Below are 21,624 nucleotides of genomic sequence, written 5' to 3' on the forward strand. Positions count from 1 at the left end.
CCAGATCAATACAGAGAGTGAAAATGATGGAGAGAGCAGGAACGAGAGAGGAAGAGAGAGAGAGTGAGAGAGAGAGAGAGCTGCAGCTCAGGGAGGGATGACCGGTGACAAAGGCGGATCCAGGGGATCAGAGGCAGCCCTCAAAGCCGACTCCCAGAGCTGGGATGAAGGCAGCTCAGTGTGGAAGCAGAGAAGATGAAACACCATTTGGGGCCCGGGCCCCCCTGCCGCCTCGCCTCTGTGTTCAGGCCTGTGAGCTCCTGCCTCTGAAGTGCTAAACACCCCCCCTTGCACCGGCACTGCACCCGCCCTGCACCACCCTGCACCGCCTGCCATTTGGTGACTCAATGCGCCTCTGCATGGCCACGGCACAGCAGCCTTTCCATTGTAAATTTAGTGCTCACAGTTCATTCAAAATCATCAATCAATTAAAATGAATACAGGGATGACATCACAATGACATAAAATCAAGAAATGGCAGGAAATAAGAATGTTCTAATTAAAAAGGTATGGGTGTTGTGTTTCCAATAAAACTGAAAAAACAGACACTAAACCATATATCATCTTATCTCACAACACACACACAAATCATGTCATTTGCAGCCCCTTGTGTTCAAAATGCGGTTGGTGGGAATAAGACGAAGAATTTGCCCACATGATGTGATGGAAAGATTCGATTTTTATATTCACTTACAAGTTCCCCTTTCTAGGAAAATCAAAGCAGGGAATTAATTTGTCTCGAAAAGCTAAATTTGTTGCGCTTTTTCCAAAGGCAATTATCTGAATAAGAAAAGCACAGGCCTTGGGGCTGCAATCAACTCAGACACAATTGCATTTTTGGCTGTAATTTGAGCTGGGGTGTTTAGGTGGCTGAAACACTAAAACAACAATATGAAGTTCAAAGAAACATCACCCATCCCCTCTCTAACACAGTCATGGGGATCCAGTGAAGGGGAACGCCACCTAGACTTAGTCTAACCAGCTTTATATTTGGCTGCTGAGTTTACCTGTTTTCAGGCAGACATGAACCATTATGCCACAAATTCATATCACATACACAACCTAATTTATGTAACTTATGAGGATGGGAGAAATTGTTTTATTTTCTTTGTTACATAAGAAAATATAGTTGTTTTCTTCCCCTTTATGGTTCCCTGCTTCATGGTGATCACTGCCTGGTGTGATTGTCCACCCATCATTTTATTTACTCCTATTTTGCAGACACACACACAAGCATAAAATGTTTGCAAAATAACACTGATGTCGGTAGAATATGACCCTGTCTAAGCAGATCATTGAATATTTGATGCTCCAATCCTGAAACAACAACCAGTGCAGCATGTTGTTGCCCCAGATAAATGTGTCCCAACTTCAAAGCGCCTTATAGTGTTGCAGTGCAACACTGTCAATATCCGCAATCACACAGAGCAGAGCAGCACTGGCAACCAAAATGCGCATTGTTTGGCAACATTGTGATTTGACCGTCAACAAAGTTGGTGTATGTGATTTCTAAACACTGTTGACGTGTATTTTGAGCATCACTCTTGTTGTGGCAACCCGGATCTTTAAATCCGCAGCTGTACAGAACGAAAACTCAGTGAAACTGGCATCCTGATGACAAACAGCAAATTAAAAAAACAACTGCAGCCATAATAAAAAGAACATTTGTCCTCCGCCTTTACCTGCATAGTAAATACCCCCAGCTCCTGCGAGGACAGCTTTTTCATTTGCTCGGCCAAAACTTGCGCTTCTTCCAGGATGGAAAACTCAGTGTCAGCCCCGCAATATCCACAAGAAAGGGCCGACCAGATTAAAACGAAGCTCCACAAGAAAGACTTGAAGTCCCGGTGGGATCCACGGTGCTTATTCCGGAAAACAGAGCGCGTGTTCGGCGTTAAACCCAGGCACTTCTCCCCTGCCCGCCTCGCCATGATGGCTATGAGTATACAGGCTGGAGAAATGGGGAATCTGAACTAGTGGCGGAAAAAAACTTCAAGGGAAACTACTTTAGCAACTTTGCAGCCTACAACATGAATGCCCTTGCTTCCATGTGCCAGTCTCCTCGATTTCCAACGACGCAAATCAATGCATCTCCTTGAGTTCCCTTAAAAGACGAAGGCAGATCCATGCGTAAAAGAGGCGGCGGGTTTCTTTTTAGATTATCGGTGTTGCGTCTTCGGCCAGCCGCTCCAACTCCTGGGTAAGTCTGGCGAAGTGTGTTAGAGCCGGAGATTCACCACAATGGGGGTGAAAGTGGGAGGCGTTGAAACGGAGCCGTACGGAGTCTGGATCAATGGATCAGGCATGTGTGACGCCTTCAGTGTTAAATTTGTCCTTTATGAAAACCATGAAAATAGGCTTAATGCTGACAGTGGTACATTTTACTGCTGAATGCCGTTGTTAAGATAACCTGTTGTATGCAGCAAATAATGTTATGTTTCCTTTCCTCTTTTCAATCTGTAGAGGTGGCTTACGAGAACTTTTGGCAAGTAAGTAAATGCATCAATTAGATTTAATGCACACTTTTTTCGTTCTGCCGCATTAGCACTCAATATAGCGCCGACCGCCTGTTTTTATAAAATAAAACAACATCTACAACATTAACCAAAACTCTGCTTTTGTCACAAGGTCCATTTCGCAATTGTTTTTTGACTATAAACACTTTGAATGCGTGTCGATTTCCAACTTGTGAACTTGGAGGTAGGAGCTTACGAGCGGCACTTGAAGGCAGCATCACAACGCTGTTCTCACACACCGTGCTGGGACCGTCGGACCCAGAGGTGGGTGGATAACAGGAAAATTAAATAGGTCCCCAAATTACTGCAGAAAAAATAAAAGGTCATTCCAAGCTACTGTTCAAAGCGGTGCTGCCAAAAGCAGCTCCAAGTTTTTGCAGGGAGTTACAAGAAAAGATGAATGAAACAGTAATGAAAGAATCACTGTGTTCATACAAAGGGCTATTCTTTACAGACTGATAGTGTGTCTTTGGTACTCAGTAAAGAGTTTTTGGCGGCCATGGGTCATATATTAGTGATAAGTATGTCAGGGTGAGGAGCCAGCAGAGACTTTATGCCGATTCCATTCTTGGGATGATCCAGTCCTGGTTTTGAGCTGAGCTGCAATTTCACTTGGCAGGGCTGAGTTGAAAAGGCCTGTATTGGAGCAATTCATGAAAATATTTGATTGCGGAATCAAAAGTATGACAAATAGCTGATTTATTAAAGAAGCCCTCAGACAAGACTGTCGATATGAGGCTTTGAAATCTAAGAGTCCTCCAACCCATCCAACAGCTGACTTCTAATCAGGGGCCATATGCCTGCAAACTCTCTCTCTCTCTCTCTCTCTCTCTCTCTCTCTCTCTCTCTCTCTCTCTCTCTCTCTCTCTCTCTCTCATTAGAATGCAGTCTTCTTCATATAGGTTACAGCTGCACCAGTGGCCTCCGCCCAGCCGTCACTTGCTTTGCTGATGCTCTCCATACGGTTGGATTCACACGGGCAGATTTTTATCCCCTTATTCTCATAGCTGTCCAAAGAGAATCTCCCTATAACTTTGTCTTTAAAGGTATCCCTAAATATAACACAAGAATCCATGTTGATGGACTGTTGATGGTGCAGAGGTTGGTTTGATGACGACAGGAGGGCGATGGCATCCCTCCAGTGCCCAAATAGTTAATGCATTACCTAGGTTTACTAAATATTTCAAATGTCATGTTTTTATTGATTGAGTTGCAGGCGTAAAATAAGGGGACATTAACATTTAACTGCCTCCTTGTTAGATTTGATTAAATTGTTTACTGCTTGATTGCAATCAAGTTTATGTCAAAGTTGGGGTTTATGTAGAAAAAAAAAATCTCAAACTTGGAGAGGTAAGAAGTTTTTTTTTATATAATCTGGCTGGAATGGTGGTATTCTTGCAAATAATCTTTCAATAAAATCAAGGACAGAGTCAAAACACTTTCTGAAGAGAGGCTCCAGGTGTTGGTGCACCGACTGCATTGTCAGTGTCAGTCATGCTAAGGTTGTCAATAGTTTTTAAATCCACAAGGCCCCGCTCATGTCATTATGATAGACAGCTGTTAAAGAAATGCATGCTCCTGAATTAGTTTAGTCGTCAAGTGAGTGTGCTAGACGAAAATAGCCAACTGTATCAGAAGAGTGTGCTGCCAATAATGTAAATTCTCTTCATGGATGATGTTGCCTGGCCTGCATATTCACCTGTGGAAGATGTGTTCAGTGTCATGTTGTTGCTCCGAGTCCCTGATTGACAGCTGGAGATAAGATTCAGGCCCAAAAACTTTTTTTTTAATGTTATCCGTCTTTATTGTTATGTTTTATATATTGGTCTATATGTGTGTATGTGTTTGCCTCTGGACAGATTGCATGTATGTGTTTTTAATTTTCTCTTTCAGGAAAACCAGTCAACCATGTTTATTCATGGTCTTGATCACAGTGTGGGTAGAGCAGCCTGTCCTCCAGTTTAATTCACTCTGCAGCCAAGATATGACTATATGCCCATGTTAGCCAAAATATCAACATCTGTGACATGATGAAATATTTTGGTGCATGATGGTAATTATGACCTTAGGAGAAGGAAAAGATGCATTTCTCAGTCTCCCATGGGAAAAGGGCAGGACCGGAGCTTTGTATCTGAAGAAGGTGCAACATTCAGAGATACACTGGGGCCTCTGTTTAAGCCTCCAGTGATGAAGTGATTACTTAGCTCTGTTTTGTTTTTCATACAGTAATAATCCCAAATTCTCATTGTAATTTTGGAAATGTATTTTGTGGACCACCAGAAGCAGAGTAACCATATCTGTTACTCTGGTGTAACTGAATGTGATCTTAATGTAGAATAAACACTGAAATAATTCAAATTCTTTAGAAACTAATGGGAACTTGGGAAATTGTAATGATTCTGATTGTAATGAAGATCTAATAAATTATTTGGAATCTTAGTGATTTCAAAATAAAATCCACTTAGCTGATGCAGCTGGTGTATCCTGAACAAAGAATCACAGAGAATCACTCACTATTTGTATGAACTCTGGTTTATAAAAAAAAAAAATAAAAAAAATCAAAACATAAATAGCAACTTTGCACAGTGGCCCATTCACAGATAGAGATGCAATCCTTAAGTCAGCTTTCATTTGGTGTTTATATAACAGGAGGCTCCTTTTAGACTATTTACGGAAATGTTAAAAATAAAAGTGCAGCACACGGTCGTCATAAGAATGCATATCATGGCTACCGATAAAATGTGTTTTAAATGGACCGCTCGGCTTGTGAAGAGCTAATGTGATTGGCGGTGGAGTGTGTGAACACACAGCTTTGCGGAACAGAGCTTTGCAGTGAACAAGAGTGTGACTGGGTTTTCGTGGCTCCTGAATGGGACGTCTGTCTGTGTCCTTGGCTGCAGACTCCATCAGATGTTTGCATGGCAGTCAGATGCTTTTAGACACTTACAAACACAAGGATGTTTGAAGAGCAGGCAGATGCAGTGTGTGTGTGTGTGTGTGTGTGTGTGTGTGTGTGTGTGTGTGTGTGCAGCACATATGTACATATTAACAGTTCCTCAGGTTAATCCCTGTTTCTTTGGAGTAGAGTCAGATAATTTTAAATTTTCTCAGTTCAGCAAGTGAAAATAAATGATTTTATTTATTTACTTATTTATTTATTTTTAATTCAGTCATTGAAAAACAGCAACTTTTTTTTTTTGAAGGAATTTAATTTCCGTTTAATTTCTCTTCTCTGCTCTCCTCTGCTCTCCTCTGCTCTCCTCTTCTCTCCTCTCCTCTCCTCTCCTCTCCTCTCCTCTCCTCTCCTCTGTGAGTCTCCAGGCCACAGAGGAGGCAGAGGTGACCTCATCAAAGCTCTGGTGTCAGTGAGGGAAGTGTTTATGAGTTTGAAGGATTTTCCAAACATACTCGGCTCTCTCTGCCCCACACCTGTTGCAGGATGTGTGTGTGCATGAGTGACTAAGCCAGGCACATTCTATCCACGACACTAAAGAGATGTTGAGAGAAATGGGCTGGGTTCAGACAGTCAAAATAACATCATTTTGGTCTGTGGATTTCCACTGAAGCAAGGCACAGTGTGTTTGAGGATGTGATGAAAACACAGATCTGTTTGTTGTATATGTTATAATATGGAGACTTAGCTAACAAAAAGGGGAAAAGGTCATTGTTAATTTCATTGCAACTTTGAAAATGGGACTAATAACAGCTACAGTGAAAAGTGTGTGCATGCTTTCTAAAAAACACATCAACAGGTATGGAGAACGCAGATCCCAGTCAATACTCTATTTCACTGATGGTTAGCGTGTACAGCATGAAAGCATGGCACTTTATGAGTTATCATACTGGTGCTGTGCTTGCCATAAATAGCACAGGCATCACCAGTCCAGTTTGACTCAGTCTCATTGGTTTGTGTAGTTTATCTACAGGATCATTTTCAGACAGCCAAAATGCTGTTTCTGTCTATAAAATTATCGGTCCTGACTGGTCGGCTGACCGGCATATATCTCTGGAGAAAGAGCTGCTTGGTTTATTTGGAGACAAATACTTCACTACACAAGAAAGCGGGGAGGAGTCCTTTTAAACAGAAACAGAAGGATTTGTCTTACAGGATTACCACATTTGCATAATTTTAATTACAGTGTAGGCCCACAAAGCCACCTGGTTTGGAAAGATAAAGGGGAGAACAGGAGAAAGTGAGGCTGATTAGTCCAGAATCCAGGCTTTGTGAATATATTAAATGAGATCTGAGGAGAGCCGCAATGAGGCAATGTTTAAACCAGCACAGGACAGCAAGACTGTGGCTTTTTACATCTGGCTTCAAAGACAGTCCTGACCAAGAGATATTCTTTTGACATGTAAACAGGCAGAATCTGGCTTATGATCTCATTTTGTTTCTTACCTGTAGAAAGGGTGGACAAAATACATATATTCAAAGTAACATTTTCAGGCAAGATGTAGATTTTAAAATGTAGATTTAAAAATTGGAGTCACACTTTGCTAGAAGTCTAAAAGCCAGATGTGACAACACTTCTGCTAATGCAAAATTGGGCCTGTTAGGGTAGGTGTCTCTGTCTCTAAAGGCACTATGTGGGAACCAGGCAATGCTAAGAAAGTGGATTTTCTCATCCTGGGTAAATACAGCTAAAAGCATCTGACTGAGCCGACAATTTTCCACTGCAGTATTCAGCCAACGGAGAAGTTGATGGTGACAGATAGAGGCTTGTTAGACTTTCGCTGCTACACACTTCCCCTGGCAAAACAAGGACTTGCATCACCGTGGAGGCGTGGTGCACAAGTCAGAGATGACAGGTGAATATGAACACCAATATATGAGGCATGTGGACAATCCACTGAAAAAGGCTCTTACAGACATTTTTTTTTTCTTTTTTGAAAACACTTAATGAACAGAGACAGAAATAAATACAACACATACTTTGCTATCTATACCCTTTTGGGTGTACACCAAAAAAAAAAAAAAATCTGCCATGGCTGCCATCTTGGATATAGAAATGGATGCTTTCATGGTAGACCAGGAATCACCTTTTCAATCCATTCCAGTTCTGTAGAGTGACATAGTCTGGGCTGACTGGGCTTTTTTGTGGTCCTGTGGTCTCACAGATGTTGTAGTCTCAGTTTTTACTGCATGCACTGCATGCAACAGCAGATTAAGCCTCCGCAACTATGCCTTTGATGACGTGAGTCTGGTTGTTTAATATGCTACTTCTCTAGTTAAAATAGATTAGTAATTCAATTTACTCCTCAACCATTGGCAGTAAAAGTGACATATGGTGGCACCGACCCAACATACATACATATACAACATGAAATACTGCTGTTAATGCACAAGTCAACCTGCTGTCTCAACTCTTGGTAAGTTGACTGTTCAGAGGTATGAGGTTGAAGCAAGGCACTGGCGATGATACATTGCATGAGTAGCCTCACCACAGCTATCTCCCTGCTCTCTTGTCCCAGCTGGTGCTGGGTCAGCCTCAAACCACTTCAGGAAATGTTCTGGGTACAGCTGCTCCTAATGCTTCACTCTGGTTTAGTTCAGAACCAGTGAGAGGACCAGACGACAACATCATCATGCTGAGCAAAATCATTCATGAGAATGCTGTGTTACCAGAATTCTTTTCAGTGCAAACATCAGGGAGACAGACGGAGCAGAAGGGGGAAAAAACACAGCAAGCTTGGAGGTCCGAAACATCAGCAAGGCACAATTTGAGCTGAAGCTGTTCAGAGTGAGTTTGGCGACATGACTTGAAGGCTGGATGAGACAAAAACACATCTGTCCAGAGATATTATGCCAGTAAAGAGATTTAAGAGGTTAAAGTGTGTAATGCAAGAAACAAACTATCTGTTTGATCAATGAGTGTAATGTGATTCCTGAAATTGGAAAAGTAATACCTTACTTCACTCTGTTACAGGAAAGAATAATGTGATTACAGTAAAACACAGTGAAGCATTACTCCAACACTGTAATGGACGTCACTAGTGATGACTGAGATTTTGTTTGCAGAGGTTAGGAATCTAAAACCATAGAATAAAAGCATGCCAACTTTGGATTACTGAAAGCCTATTCCCATGCTATGGATAATGCTAATTCTGCGCGATTTCTTAAAGGTGCACTATGCATTGACTCAAGTGAGGCATTCAAATTCGACTGCCAAAAATGTGGACTAATCGTGGACTATTCGATCGTTGAATCTACATAGCTCTCACTGATAGATTATGTAGTAATTCCATTTTTTGCCAATGGGGTCTAAACGACCTCACTTCAATCAACCTTCTGCAGTTTTGCAGAGTGCACCTTTACTGAATTGTATGCTTATCCATTAGCAGGAACACCAGACAGAGTTATCTACCAGAAACAAGAGATGCTTTTGAGCCAATCCTCTTGTCCCAGATCACTGGGCCAAACTCCCAAAAACTTGTTAAGTCCTTTAAGAACAAAAGACAGTAGTTGTCAATATTTTCAAAATAACAGCCTGTAACTTTTACTGAGATAAAGGAGATAAAATAAGATGACACTTTATAGATCCCTGTGGAGAAATTAGATTCTTGCAGCAGTAATGGGTTCCATTTGGGGGGAAAGATAGTCTATAATCACAAAAATAAAAATAAGACCTCCTCAGGCTTTCTGTGCACACGATATCTAAACATATGCTGCTGACAAATTTAACAAATTACATAGACTGTATGCTTGGGAAATATGTTAGTAGCAGCAGCTGTAGAGAGCTTTACTATCCCCAATGGGGGGGAATTGGTTTTGTAGCAAAAATCAAATGGGGAAAAGTGTATTCATTACTAAGTAAGCTGACATGTAAAGAATTCATCATCTGACTTCTATGGATTTAAATGACTGCTATTGTTTAAAGAATTATTTGCTTAATCCGCGCTGAAGGACTTAATTTTCTTCCTCGACGACCCTGGCACTGTTGCATTGTGGTCTAGAAGCTACAAAAGGCCAACTATCACAGATGTGAACGGCCTCCAGATCTCAGCTGACCTGAATGCACTGGCAGCCCCAGACTCCCCAGGCGGCCGTCCATGTGCAGACGGGACACACTCAGGGGACGGCTAGCTGGCTAGTCCCGGCTCTTAATGCATGACAGGCCCGGGCTCCACACATGGCAATGGAAGAAGAAGAAGAAGAGAGAGAGAGAGCTCAAATTATTCAGAAGACACAGAAGCTAACATTGTCCAAGGGTCATGGACAGTCATCGAGAAGCACCCGGAGACAATGACTGTTGACCCATGTGACCCTGCGACCTCTACCGCATTCCCACCGATGACCTTTGACCGACCCCCTCCAACAGGTTCTCTGTCGGCTCAGCAACCAGGAGAGGTTTTCGGTGACAGTCATCTAGACGAGTTTCACATGAGTGACAGCCATATCCAATCAGGCGGCTGGTTGAATTCACTTCACAACCACCAACGAACGCGTCAAAGAAGGAAAGGACGTTATGTCGTGGCAACAGCATTCCAGATTAGCACTGGGCCAAACTGTGGTGTCACTAATATGAAAGTTAGTGGGACAGACACAGAAATTCCCAGTATAAACCATTATCCTATGCTGTTTAAGCTCTGACAGGACACAGATTTGACTATGCTTTTTTTTAATTCAGTGTTTTCACACTATTGCATTTGTTTGCTTGTTTTTTTTTTTTTGTTTTTTTTTTTGTTAGTAGGATATCTCAAAAAGTTATGTACGGATTTGCATGAAACTTTGTGAAGGTTGGTGATACCATGGGACAGGGAGGAACTGATGCACTTTTCATACAGATTGGCCAACAGGGGTTGCGGCAATGATTGACTTTTGGTGAATATTCAACATGTGGATCTGGCATATCTTAACCATTGCATAGTGCTGGCGGAGGTATGTGCTCTACTGAGTGCCTGCTAGTCATTAGCCTGAGTACTGATAGTTACTTTTAGCTACTGTTAGTACTTAGTGCTGTTCTCTATGGTCTTGATCAGTTACAGTAATTTTACATGTATTATGTCTTTATATTGTGTTCCTCATATTAAGAGGTTGTTGGAGAAACATAAGATAGATAGATAGATAGATAGATAGATAGATAGATAGATAGATAGATAGGTAGATAGATAGGTATACTTTATTGATCCCAACCAGGGAAATTCTGGTATCATAAGCATCATTATTCATTGCAGTTTTTGCAGCAGTGTTTTGAATTGATCTCACCAGTGTGTACCAGCTTTTCTGTAGTGTGTGTGTGTATGTGTGTGTGTGTGTTTGTGTGTACTTAATGGCTTTCTCATGACGTCTGAAGGCAAAGTTTGGTTTCGATGGAGGATTCCATGGTTTTGAATGGAGAATTTTGTTTTGACATGAAAATCTGAAGTTTGTTTCAAGATGTGTGTGTGCAGTTTTGTGTTTGTGTTTACAGTTTTGGCAAATGGAGCTTTATTTCAAGAAATGTGTATGAGGACCTCAGAGCGGGAACCACAATATCTGTGATCCTTCTGTCCCGTCGGCCCATTTAAATCATCCCGTGCTATTTTCCTTTCAAATTTCAACGCCTCAGGACTAATACATGTGCGCTCGCTTTACCTGCTCAGTTAATGATGTTTTCACCAGATTACATGGTACACATCAAGATCTGAGCAGTGAGTCACATCAAATGAAGCCCTGATGTTGGGAAAGTAAAGCGTTAGCTACTAACCCTACTGGGTGTTAATTAGCTGCAGCACTATTCATCAATACACCCGTCAATACAGGAGGGGAGAGGGAAAGAAACTAAAGTCTAAATCTTCTACAGACTGCAACTCCTCTATTGTCATTCAGTTTTATGAATACATTTTTAGTGTGTCCGTGTGTGTATTATGGGGTGTGTGTGTGTGTGTGTTGGGGGGGTTTAAAGTAGGCACCAGCAGTTGCCATGGCAACATGTTTCTTTGAAGTTTTGCCCCCTTTTACAGCTGAATATAACAACCAGATCTGTTCTGTTCTCCCCTATTTCTCTCCCTCTCTCTCCCTCCCTCTCTCTCTCTCTCTCTGTCCTGCCCCCTTCCCTCCATCTTCCTCTCTCCCACTCCCTTTGCTACATCAGAATTTTCTCTTTGAAGACTAAGCTGATTCCCAGTGAAAACCAATGCTATTTCTGGCTCTATTCAAGACTGGGGCTGTGGCTTTGTGCAGTGCTGTGTTTGACATGTGTATGCGTGTGTGTGTGTGTGTGTGTGTGTGTGTGAGAGAGAGAGAGAGAGAGAGAGAGAAAGAGAGAGAGAGAGAAAGTGTTTATGAGTGTCTTTGAGAGAGAGAGAGGGAGAGAGAAAAGGAGAGAATGAAAATGTGTGTTTATATGAAAGACGTGAGCATATTAAAAGACCAGGAGACAGAAGTCTTTGCTGTGTGTGTGTGTGTGTGTGTGTGTGTGTGTGTGTGAGAGAGAGAGAGAGAGAGAGAGAGAGAGAGAGAGAGAGAGAGAGAGAGAGAGAGAGGGAGGGAGAGTGTTTTCATATTTGCAAAGCAGCAAACACAAACCAACAGTCTGATTACTAAGCTGCCTGCTGGTTGGGACTGATAATGAGGAATGCTGGTGTGTGTGTGTGTGTGTGTGTGTGTGTGTGTGTGTGTGTGTGTGTGTGTGTGTGTGTGTGTGTGTGTGTGTGTGTGTGAAAACACAGGCACCTCTGCCTTCAAGACAGATATCAAAAGACTTGAGCAGAGAGAAGGAGGGCAGAGAGGAGGAGATGCAAAGAGCCGGCAGAGGGGAGCAGAGGAGGAGAGGAGGAGATGAAAAGAGCAGGAGAGAAGGAGAGAGGATGACGGGATGAGGAGAAAAGGGGAGGAATAGGAGGAGCGGAGGCACACGCTGAAACACACGGGGAAGAGGAAGATGAGGGAGGTAGAGGGTGAGCGAGGGGAGCGGTGTTACTTTGCAGTGCTCATGTTGTTCTATCATGTATGCAGCGCTACGTCTCACCCAGGCAAAGATTAAATATTAATTACAGTATCAACACACAGCTCCCGCCACACCAAAAAACAGGCCAGTGGTTTTCAAAACACGGTTTAGATCCTAAAAGTGGGCTGCAAAGAAATAAAAAGGGGGTCCACGGTTAACAACCAAAACAGTTTGGTGAATAGAGTTTGATCCATCACTGGGCCTGCGATGTAAATACACGGCTGGAGAAAACACTTTAGGGTAGCATGTGTGTACGGAAGAATGCACAAGGGTGGAGTCAGCCGCCTTCAGCTTTGTGTTGGCTGGTTCTTTGCTTCTGTGGAGTGTATTAAAAAACACATGTTGGAGTGGATTGTCCTGCTTATACCAAGGCCACATGGCAAGAGATGAAAAATAAGATAATTGATTTAGTGAGTGATATGCTCTAAAAAAAAAAAAAAAAAAATCTGCTTGCACTATTTTTTTACAGGTCCGACAGCGTACTAACAGAGACGCTACCAGCTGATTTGATGTTATTCAACTTGAGTGACTTTATAGCAGACACTGTGCATTTCTCAAAACGCATGAAATCAGCACATACCTAACACAACAATGGCTTCATGACTCTGTAACAATTAATTGAGTAATTAAGTTTTATAAAGTATAAACTAATGCAAAGATAATGGGACATCACGTGGCAAACAGGCGACACTGATCCTGCCTGAGTCTCCTGCTGGCACTTCTGATTGTAAGGGCTGTTCTATCGGACATTTCTGAATCATTTGGAGATGTTTCTCCAACTTCCCGGTGATTATGGTATAAATATACACTACTCACAAAAAGTTAGGGATATTCGGCTTTCGGGTGAAATTTCAGGATGAACCTAAAATGCATTATAACCTTTACAGGTGAACTTGTTAATGTGACCTTCTGTAAACTTTTGAATGCACATGTCCAACTGTTCAATGTTTCAGTACTTTTTGCACAAGTTGCTGTTCTCTAGCAAGGAGCTTAACGGCAAAATTCACATCAGGTGTTTGATGCTCCAGCTCATCGAGGTCGTATCATTAGGGAATGGCTGCTGGAGACTGGGGTACCTCAGATGGAGTGGCCTGCACTTTCTCCAGACCTGAATCCCATAGAAAACCTATGGGATCAGCTGAGTCGCCGTGTAGAGGCTCGGAGCTCTGTACCCCAGAACCTCAATGTCCTGAGGGCCGCCCTTCAAGAAGAGTGGGATGCCATGCCTCAGCAGACAATAAGTCGACTTGTGAACAGCATGAGACGTCGTTGTCAAGCTGTAATTGATGCTCAAGGGCACATGACAAGTTATTGACACTGACATTTTTTGTTGTGGTATATCCACCACTGTTGTTGGCTTTTGTTTCAAGAAATTGTTTGAGATGAGGAAATCACCAGTGTATGCTTCTACTTAAATGCCCTACTTTCATGATATAATATCACTGTAGCGTGAACTTTTTATATTTTCCATAAATTTCACCCAAAAGCCAAATATCCCTAACTTTTTGTGAGTAGTGTATGTTATCAGCTTTTCTTTCTTTCTTTCTTTCTTTCTTTTTTTTTAACATGGCTCTTTGAAAGAAAAACATTGAAAAGCCAGAGGACTTCAAAACATGGTGCCCTATTATCCAGCTCTGACTCTCTTAACATCTCTCTCTCTCTCTCTCTCTCTCTCTCTCTCTCTCTCTCTCTCTCTCTCTCTCTCTCTCATAAACATGTTGTCCAGTATTGCACTAGTCTCTTTGAATTCAGCAAAGAGTTCCATTCACACATTTATCAACCAAGAAATGGGAGAACGATCCTAATCATGCTTCTGATCTCAAACGGTGGGTTTTTTTCAGGCTGAGGTTAAAAGGGACCTGAAGAATGACTGCGCTCACCATCTTGAATCCAAATCAAAACCTTTCCCACAAAGGCGGCATTGTTAATAGGGTAAGGTATTGAGTTATTCACGGAGTATCAGAGAAAAGATAAGAGAGAAACTGAAATAGGGAAAAATTTCTCAGAGTGCTCACAGTATTGTAAAATGTCTAATACTGCATTTTCCTTTCACCCATTTCTTTCACTAATCCATCCATGAGCCTGTCACTTACACAGTTAATCTGATAAAATGGCTGACTGACTGTTGCTGCATCATGATGGAAAAAAATTACACCTCAAAAACAGAATTCGCTTTTGATATTTCTTTGATCCCCACATAGCCGAGGGAAGATTTGTGAGCAAGAAAAACTTTGCCAAAGCTAGAAGAGAGAGAGAGAGAGAGAGAGAGAGAGAGAAGTTGAATCTGTGAGGTCATCAAAAGACAGAACCTGGAGCGGCTTCTCTGAACATGAAGAGGCGGCTGACGCTGTGGTCCAGGTTTGGTTTCGTCATCATCACAGTCTCGCCTCTCTTACCTCTCTCCTTTGGGAAAGGCTATTTCATATTCTCAAACACTGATTGAATATTCACTGAGCTGCCCGGGATCATAAGAACGGCACGAGGTCGTGTCTAGTTTTGGGGTGTACTCTCCCTTTAATGCCTCTTGTGCATTCCATCACTATGACAAGACTTCATTATGAAATCCTCCACTGAGGTTGGACTGCCCTCTATGTAATTAGTTCCTCTTTAAACGCCACCATCACTGTCAGACCCCACATGTCACATGCAGTCTCACTGGGTGTTCCCGATCACAGTGGCATCGTGTCTAGCTGTGAGCGCATTTACACACATTCCATTCACATAAACGGACATTGAAAAGACTTGTTTCAATTTTCTGATGGGGGGGAACAATACAAAACATATAGATAATGTTTCATTACAGGGACATATAGGCACATACTGTCCCACATGCAATCCTATATACACACACACACAGGTATACAGACACAAACAGGCTTGGTTACACGTGCAAGTCTTTATCCTTCAGGCAATCAATTAAGTTTTACTTTTTTTCAGTTACATAATTCTACGTGTAGACATTCATTCATTCATTCATTCATTCATTCTGACTGCGAAAGCTCCAGGATCCAGGGTGTGCAGTTCCAGGGGCCTGACCAACTTCCCCCTACTGCCTCAGGCCAGGGGCCCTGGTGTGGGGAGAAATCTTAGATTTTAGGGCTGAGTGGAACCAGACTTGGGGTTTTTTGGAAAGAAATGGGAGGCGAGAGGAGAGGAGGGGGCCGAGGAGAGAGAGTGAGTGAGTGAGTGAGTGAAAGAGGGAGAGAGAGAGAGAGAGGGAGAGAGGGAGGCTGGCCTCGCCCTTGGAGCCCCAGCACTGACGCACACAGATGGAACGCATTAGACCTCCATTCCAATGCAGAGATGGATGGATTATTAGATAGAGAGGCTGACTTTGTGTAGTCTGGAGCAGGGGCACGAGAGGAGGGCAAAGAGGGATGAGGAAAGGAAAGGAGAGGAGGAGAAAAGGAGGGAAAGAGATGCAGAGGAGAATCGGGGGATCCAAGGAGAGAAGAGAAGTGGAGAGAGGACAGTGATCAGAGAACCTTTAGGAAGAGAGATGAGGATGAGCTGCAGAGAGAGAGAGGAAGAGGAGGATGGAAGAGGGTAAGATGGAGAGGACTGCACTAAATAATCCCACACTAGAAAAATCTATCTATCCTAACTTGCCATTTAGTCCCATATTCAGTCTTAAAAATCTAATTTTATTCAAAACAAGTGGAGAAATGTGCCAGTGGAATGAGATAATCTCTTTTGTTTCCAGTGCAATTTCACTTGTGTCAAATTTGCTTTTTCAGGGAACAAGTGTAAATATGCTGAAACAAAGCAGAATAAGGCAGATCAGCCCACGAGGATCTAGAAAATGGCACAAGTTTGTTTTTTTAAAAAAACAACAACAAATTTTTAACATTGACCGGCTGGCTAGAAAAATTAAATGTCTCAAAAAAAAAAAAAAAAAAAAAAAAAAAAGTCACAACAATATTATTAATATATAAGTATGTTTTATAGTATACAAATATTTTGTCCATGCAGATGACACTGATTCAAATCATATTTTAAATGGCTAAAATATAATTTGGATACAAGTTCAGTTTATTTAGTATTCAATATGCCAGTAATGGCCACTATTAATCAAGTCATTTATGTCCGGTGCTTTATGGTTTTTAATTTCATCTCATCACCCTTCCTTTACAGTTCAGCATATCCTACTGCAAAACCCCCACACATGGTGTAAAGAGAGCTGCACAGTGGATATCATTGTGTGAAGAATATTTTTCTCCCATGGAAAAATCTGTATAGATCCTGTTTGTGCATGTCCATTATTTATATATGAGGTCCTTGGTGTGTTTTCAGGCTGGTTCCCTGAACTATTCATATTCTGCTTCTCAGCACAAAAATGCATTCACTTCCTTTACCGTCAAACACGCCGTGCTTTAAATTCACATCTCACAGCCTCACAGCCTCATGTCTGTAATCACCTCTTTCTCTCATAACAGATGCTTGTCACTGAGTCTGAAGAACTGCACACACCTAATTTAACAATCCACGAAGTCTCTCCAGTCGTTTAAATCTCATTAAGTTGTATTAAATTATTAAGCAGAGAATCAGCAGAGGCTGCCACCCCGCCCCCATTTAACAAGTCACAAGTTTCTCACAACATTTTAAGAATCAGTTGAGGTTGTGAGCCAAACCGGAAAAGATGAGCATGAATGAATGATCAAAGGCAGTAACATAAACAATAACATTGCCATATCCAAGTAAAATGATGTAAAACCCATTCTATAAAATACATAAAAAGCAAATGTGAGCCAAAATAAGCAAACAGACTAATGTCGGGAGATGTTTTCTTTGTTTTGTTTTTAATGCATGTTTGATTTCTGCATTCACAGCTTTAAAAATGTATGTACCACAATAGAAGCCGATACATTATTTTGCTTGAAGTAATCAAAACTATTGGAGTGAAATTTTGATCAGATGTTTTCACATGCATCTCCTAGCCTGTCGAACCAGAAGAGACTGGCCTGTGAGCCTTCACTAAAGTTAAATGAATCTTGGTTCATGGTGCTTGCCCAAAGATAATATCAGTGCCTGTTTGTAGAAATGTGTCTTAACAACTAATTTAAAAAATGATGTTGATTGCACCAGCCTAAACTCTTCAGACAGGGTATTTCAAAGGTCACAGGCAGTAAAGACAAAAAACATAGACTTCACAAAGGCCAGGAGGAGGATCCGCTTGCTCAGTCTGGCTCACACGATATTATTAGATCTGTGACGTAACAACAAGCTAGACCTTTAGTTAAGCCTTAAAATTCAGTAAACTCATCATATCAACTCTAAAACCAGCAGGTAGTCAGCACTGTGTGGCATTTACCCTTCATCTGTCCCCTGGCATTTCAAATGTGCCAGAATCAGAACAGGACGGTGCCATGGTCAAGGTGAGGTGATGTTAAGGGTCCATCCCATTTGCAAGAATCCTTACTAGTGAGGTAGCATTTTTAGGAAAAGCTCTCAGGAGACATAGGACACATTGTAGTCAGGTTCTTTGATTCGGCCAAATTTTAAGGAAAAATCAGCTGTTTTTTTCATTGAATAGGTTATCCAATAAGACCATGTAATAACTAATCTTAACTAATCTTAAGTAATAACTTAACTAATCTTACATTTACATTAATTTTTCTTTCTTTTTTTAGTTGTTGTTTGTTGCAGCTACATGAACCATGCTCTGTGGATTTCTGTGTTGTGGTGCAGAGAGATCTGAATTCAGTCCACAGATATTTTTCACACACTGTGTCAAATCCAGATGTGACATCACCTGTGGGTGGATGGGAAATAGCGTCTGTGGTAGCAGTAACTATCACAGACTATTGTTTTGACTGCCAAGGAGAGATGTGCCTCCATTGGTTGTATGTGCAAATTCTCAGGTCAGAATCGCACAAATATACACACTGATCTTTGCTTGCATGTGCAGTCGGTGTGAATTTGTTCCGCTGATATTTCTTCGTCTTTTGCATTAGTTTTTAATTGATATGAATGAGAAATGCAACAAATTTCGTGACATTTCCCAGGTACCAAGGTGGAAGAAAGTGTCCTTGCAAATGAGACAGAGCTGAGGTGTGTATCTTTCTCGAGAACCAATCAAATCCTGTACCAGTTTGTGTCATCCAACAGGTAATCCAATCCGTGAATTTTCCCAATAACACAAACTACCAGTTTAGCGAGACGGCGAGATTACTGTAATCCTATAAAATTCCTCATTATTTTCCTCCCCGTGGAACACTTTCCTGACAAGAATCCTTTTCAAGCCGAGATGAGGTGGCAGGTGTTATCTCGTCGCAGCGGCCATGTTTTTCGGTCATATGATCTGAAACCCGTGAGGCATGAATAGAGAGAAGGAATGCAGATCTGTCTTTCACGCCATTGTTCTCTTCTCGTCTTGCTAACGCTGTGGCCGTATGAGTATCGCCCTGACAAAGGAGAGGACTGTTAATGTTGAAAACAGCTTTTGACTGGAACAATGAGTTTCACCTGTCAAAGTCACATCCGGCACAAGGCCTTGCCTGCCACTTCTCCAGATAATGTTACTGGTAGGAAGTCAGTGATTAATATATCCATATCCTATCCAGGACCATGTGACTGTGTTTTTCGAATAAAGCCATCCTAATCAGTAGAAAAATACACTGAAACGTATCTGTTTTTAGGTGACAGCCATTAACACAGCCAGCCAACCTCAGCACAACAGACAGCTATATTGAACATTTTTCAATTGCTGCTGTTTCAAAATACGAGTTGAGAGACAATAATGGGTCTCATGGGAAAAAGAAAATGGCTTCTGTGGAAAACGATATCAAAAGTTATTGCTGTTTTTTTTTTTTTTTTTTTTTTTTTTTTTAAACTAGTTCAATGAAATCCTTGAGGCTAACAAGTCCACGGTCTACAAAGACAAAACCTACAGCTTAGAGACACAAAGAAAAGCTCATTTTAATTTGTTTCCGCAGTAAAAATAATTAGAAAATGACTGCTATACTAACCGCGTTTGAGCCCCCTGGGAAATGAAACTAGGAAGTGATTGTTCACTTGGCGGCGTTCAAAGGCTTTACTGTGGACTTGCGCTCTTTAAGGTCAGTGTGTGGCAGTACGGACAGCAGAGGTCAAGCGCCTGTCAGCCCCTCAACAAAAACAGCTCATGTTCCCCAACAATCGGGGGCTTGTTGGAGGCTTCTATCGTTGTCGTGCACTGAGCGCGAGCGGGGGCCTCCGACCGAGAGAGAGAGAGAGAGAGAGAGGAAACTTTATACCTCTCCACCTCTCTGTCTGCATTCTGTCCCTCCATTCATCATATCAGCAAAGCAGAAGCCCTCAGTTGTCAGAGCCGGGGGCCTCTTGTTAATATGAGTGTCTCTGTCTCCTGGTTTCCTGTCAAGATCAGTGGCATGTGTCTTCTCCAAGCATCTCAAGTACAGGGAATGCACAAAATATTATGGGACACCTTTTTTCATGAAGGACACTGATGAGGTGAATCTAGGAATCTAGGTGAAAGTCGATAGGCCTTATCGATCTCCCGTATACAGTCTGCAGCGATCACAAAGGAGGAGACGAGAGAGGACAGAGAGAGGAGCAAGTCACAGAGCATTTTTTAAGTTTTGAGACAACTGAGATGTGGAGTTTTTGAAAAAAGGGCTGCAAAAATATGTCAATACACTGCTTAAAATTTGAACTGATTTAAAGCAAATTTCTAGTTGGATGGGTGCCAGATGGTAAATACAAATTAGCTGCAGAAGGGAGCTGACTGCAAATAAAGTGACACGAAATAGTTGATGAGAATTTGAGTTTTCTTTTGTTTTGTGGATTTTATGTGAAATCGTCTTTACTGCCCGCAGATATGAAAATCAGATGCTTGAAACCTTCTTCAGCTTCTTATCTACTCATTGAAAAGCTTCTTTCTCTCAAAAAAAAAAACACCACTGCACTCTCATTTGTCACATTTGCCCTGTTTCATTTAATATCATATCTATTTCATGTCATGCTCCCGACCCCCTTCCTCACCACTGTCATCAATTCTCTCTCTCTCTCATTGGTTTATCTACATCTATCTTCATGCCTGCCAGCACTCGTCATTCATATTGCATCAATTTTACAAAACAACCATATCTGTCGTCTCACACACAATTATGTTGACTTTCATCCTTTCATCTGAAGCCTCCAAACACTTCCCTCTATCCCTCAATAGCCCCACCCCCACCCTCCCCACCACTACTGATCTTCCCAATAGACCCAAGACTCTGCCAGATCCCACAACTGGAACCAATCAGATTCCCAATCCCTCTACATGGCAGCACTCTCTTTTCAAGTACCTGCCTCAGTACAAAGCATGTACAGTACATATTTCCCTGATCCCCTCGCTTTGCGGTGAACGGCTAACCCCCAAACGATCTCTGCCGCTCGCTGCGCTTTACTTGAACACTCTGCTCCCTCTTTCCATTCTCCATTCATCCCTTTCCGCCTTTCTCCCTCTCTCTAATCCGAATGCACATTCACCCTCTTTATTAGTCATCTGCTACACCCTCTCCCTTATCTTCAAAGGCCATTACAGCCCATTACACCCCGAAGTCAAGAGGCTCCTTTGCTGGAGCGCACCCTCAGGGGCTGTCTGTCTGTCATTGGTGGAGAGGGAGTGGTCGTCCTCAGTTACCTGTTCTGTATGCAGGAAGCAGCCGCTGACTTTGAACCAGAGGGATTCAACCATTGACACAGGACACACCCAGTGCGACTACACCTAGAATTGAGGCTTTGAGTGTGGACGCGAGAAAGAAATGCGCAGCAGCAGTGATACATAACTGGAATATCTTCCACTGGAGTCTGTTCTCGTCTGTTTAGTCTGTCGTTGGCATTCCAGGGAGCAGCTAAGATCAGTGTATCACTAACACAGATAAGCGGAACAGAAATAAAACTTCGAAATCTCGATTAACCAAAGAATCCGCATTCTGTGCAGATTTCTTGCCAACCTTGGCTGCGGCTCAGCAACGTGCACGTAAATCACACAGCTCACACTCAGATCAATCCTGCCACGAGAAATCTTGAGTCTAGTTCTTGGTCCAGCTCCTTTTTCTGTCTTGGTTTTTTTTTTTTTTTTTTTTTTTTTTTTAATGGTGTTTTATGTGTGCGGAGTCTGTTCCATGTCCAAAAAACCTATGCTTTTTAGATAATGGGGTTTTCATTTTACCAAAACAGCTAATCTAAAC

The 21,624-nt window shown here is 42.0% G+C and overlaps 1 protein-coding gene across 1 annotated transcript in view; it reads right to left on the reverse strand.

The window, feature by feature from the left end:
• Nucleotides 1-2,188, reverse strand: part of cachd1 (cache domain containing 1) — a 101,187-nt gene extending 98,999 nt beyond the window's left edge. Inside the window, exon 1 of the mRNA XM_030050067.1 lies at nucleotides 1,683-2,188. Coding sequence (XP_029905927.1) covers nucleotides 1,683-1,931 — 249 coding nt within the window. The 5' untranslated portion in view covers nucleotides 1,932-2,188. The remainder of the gene's footprint in view (nucleotides 1-1,682) is intronic.
• Between the last annotated feature and the right edge of the window lie 19,436 nt (nucleotides 2,189-21,624).

The sequence above is a fragment of the Myripristis murdjan genome, chromosome 4, assembly GCF_902150065.1.
Source record: "Myripristis murdjan chromosome 4, fMyrMur1.1, whole genome shotgun sequence".
Lineage (NCBI taxonomy): Eukaryota > Metazoa > Chordata > Actinopteri > Holocentriformes > Holocentridae > Myripristis > Myripristis murdjan.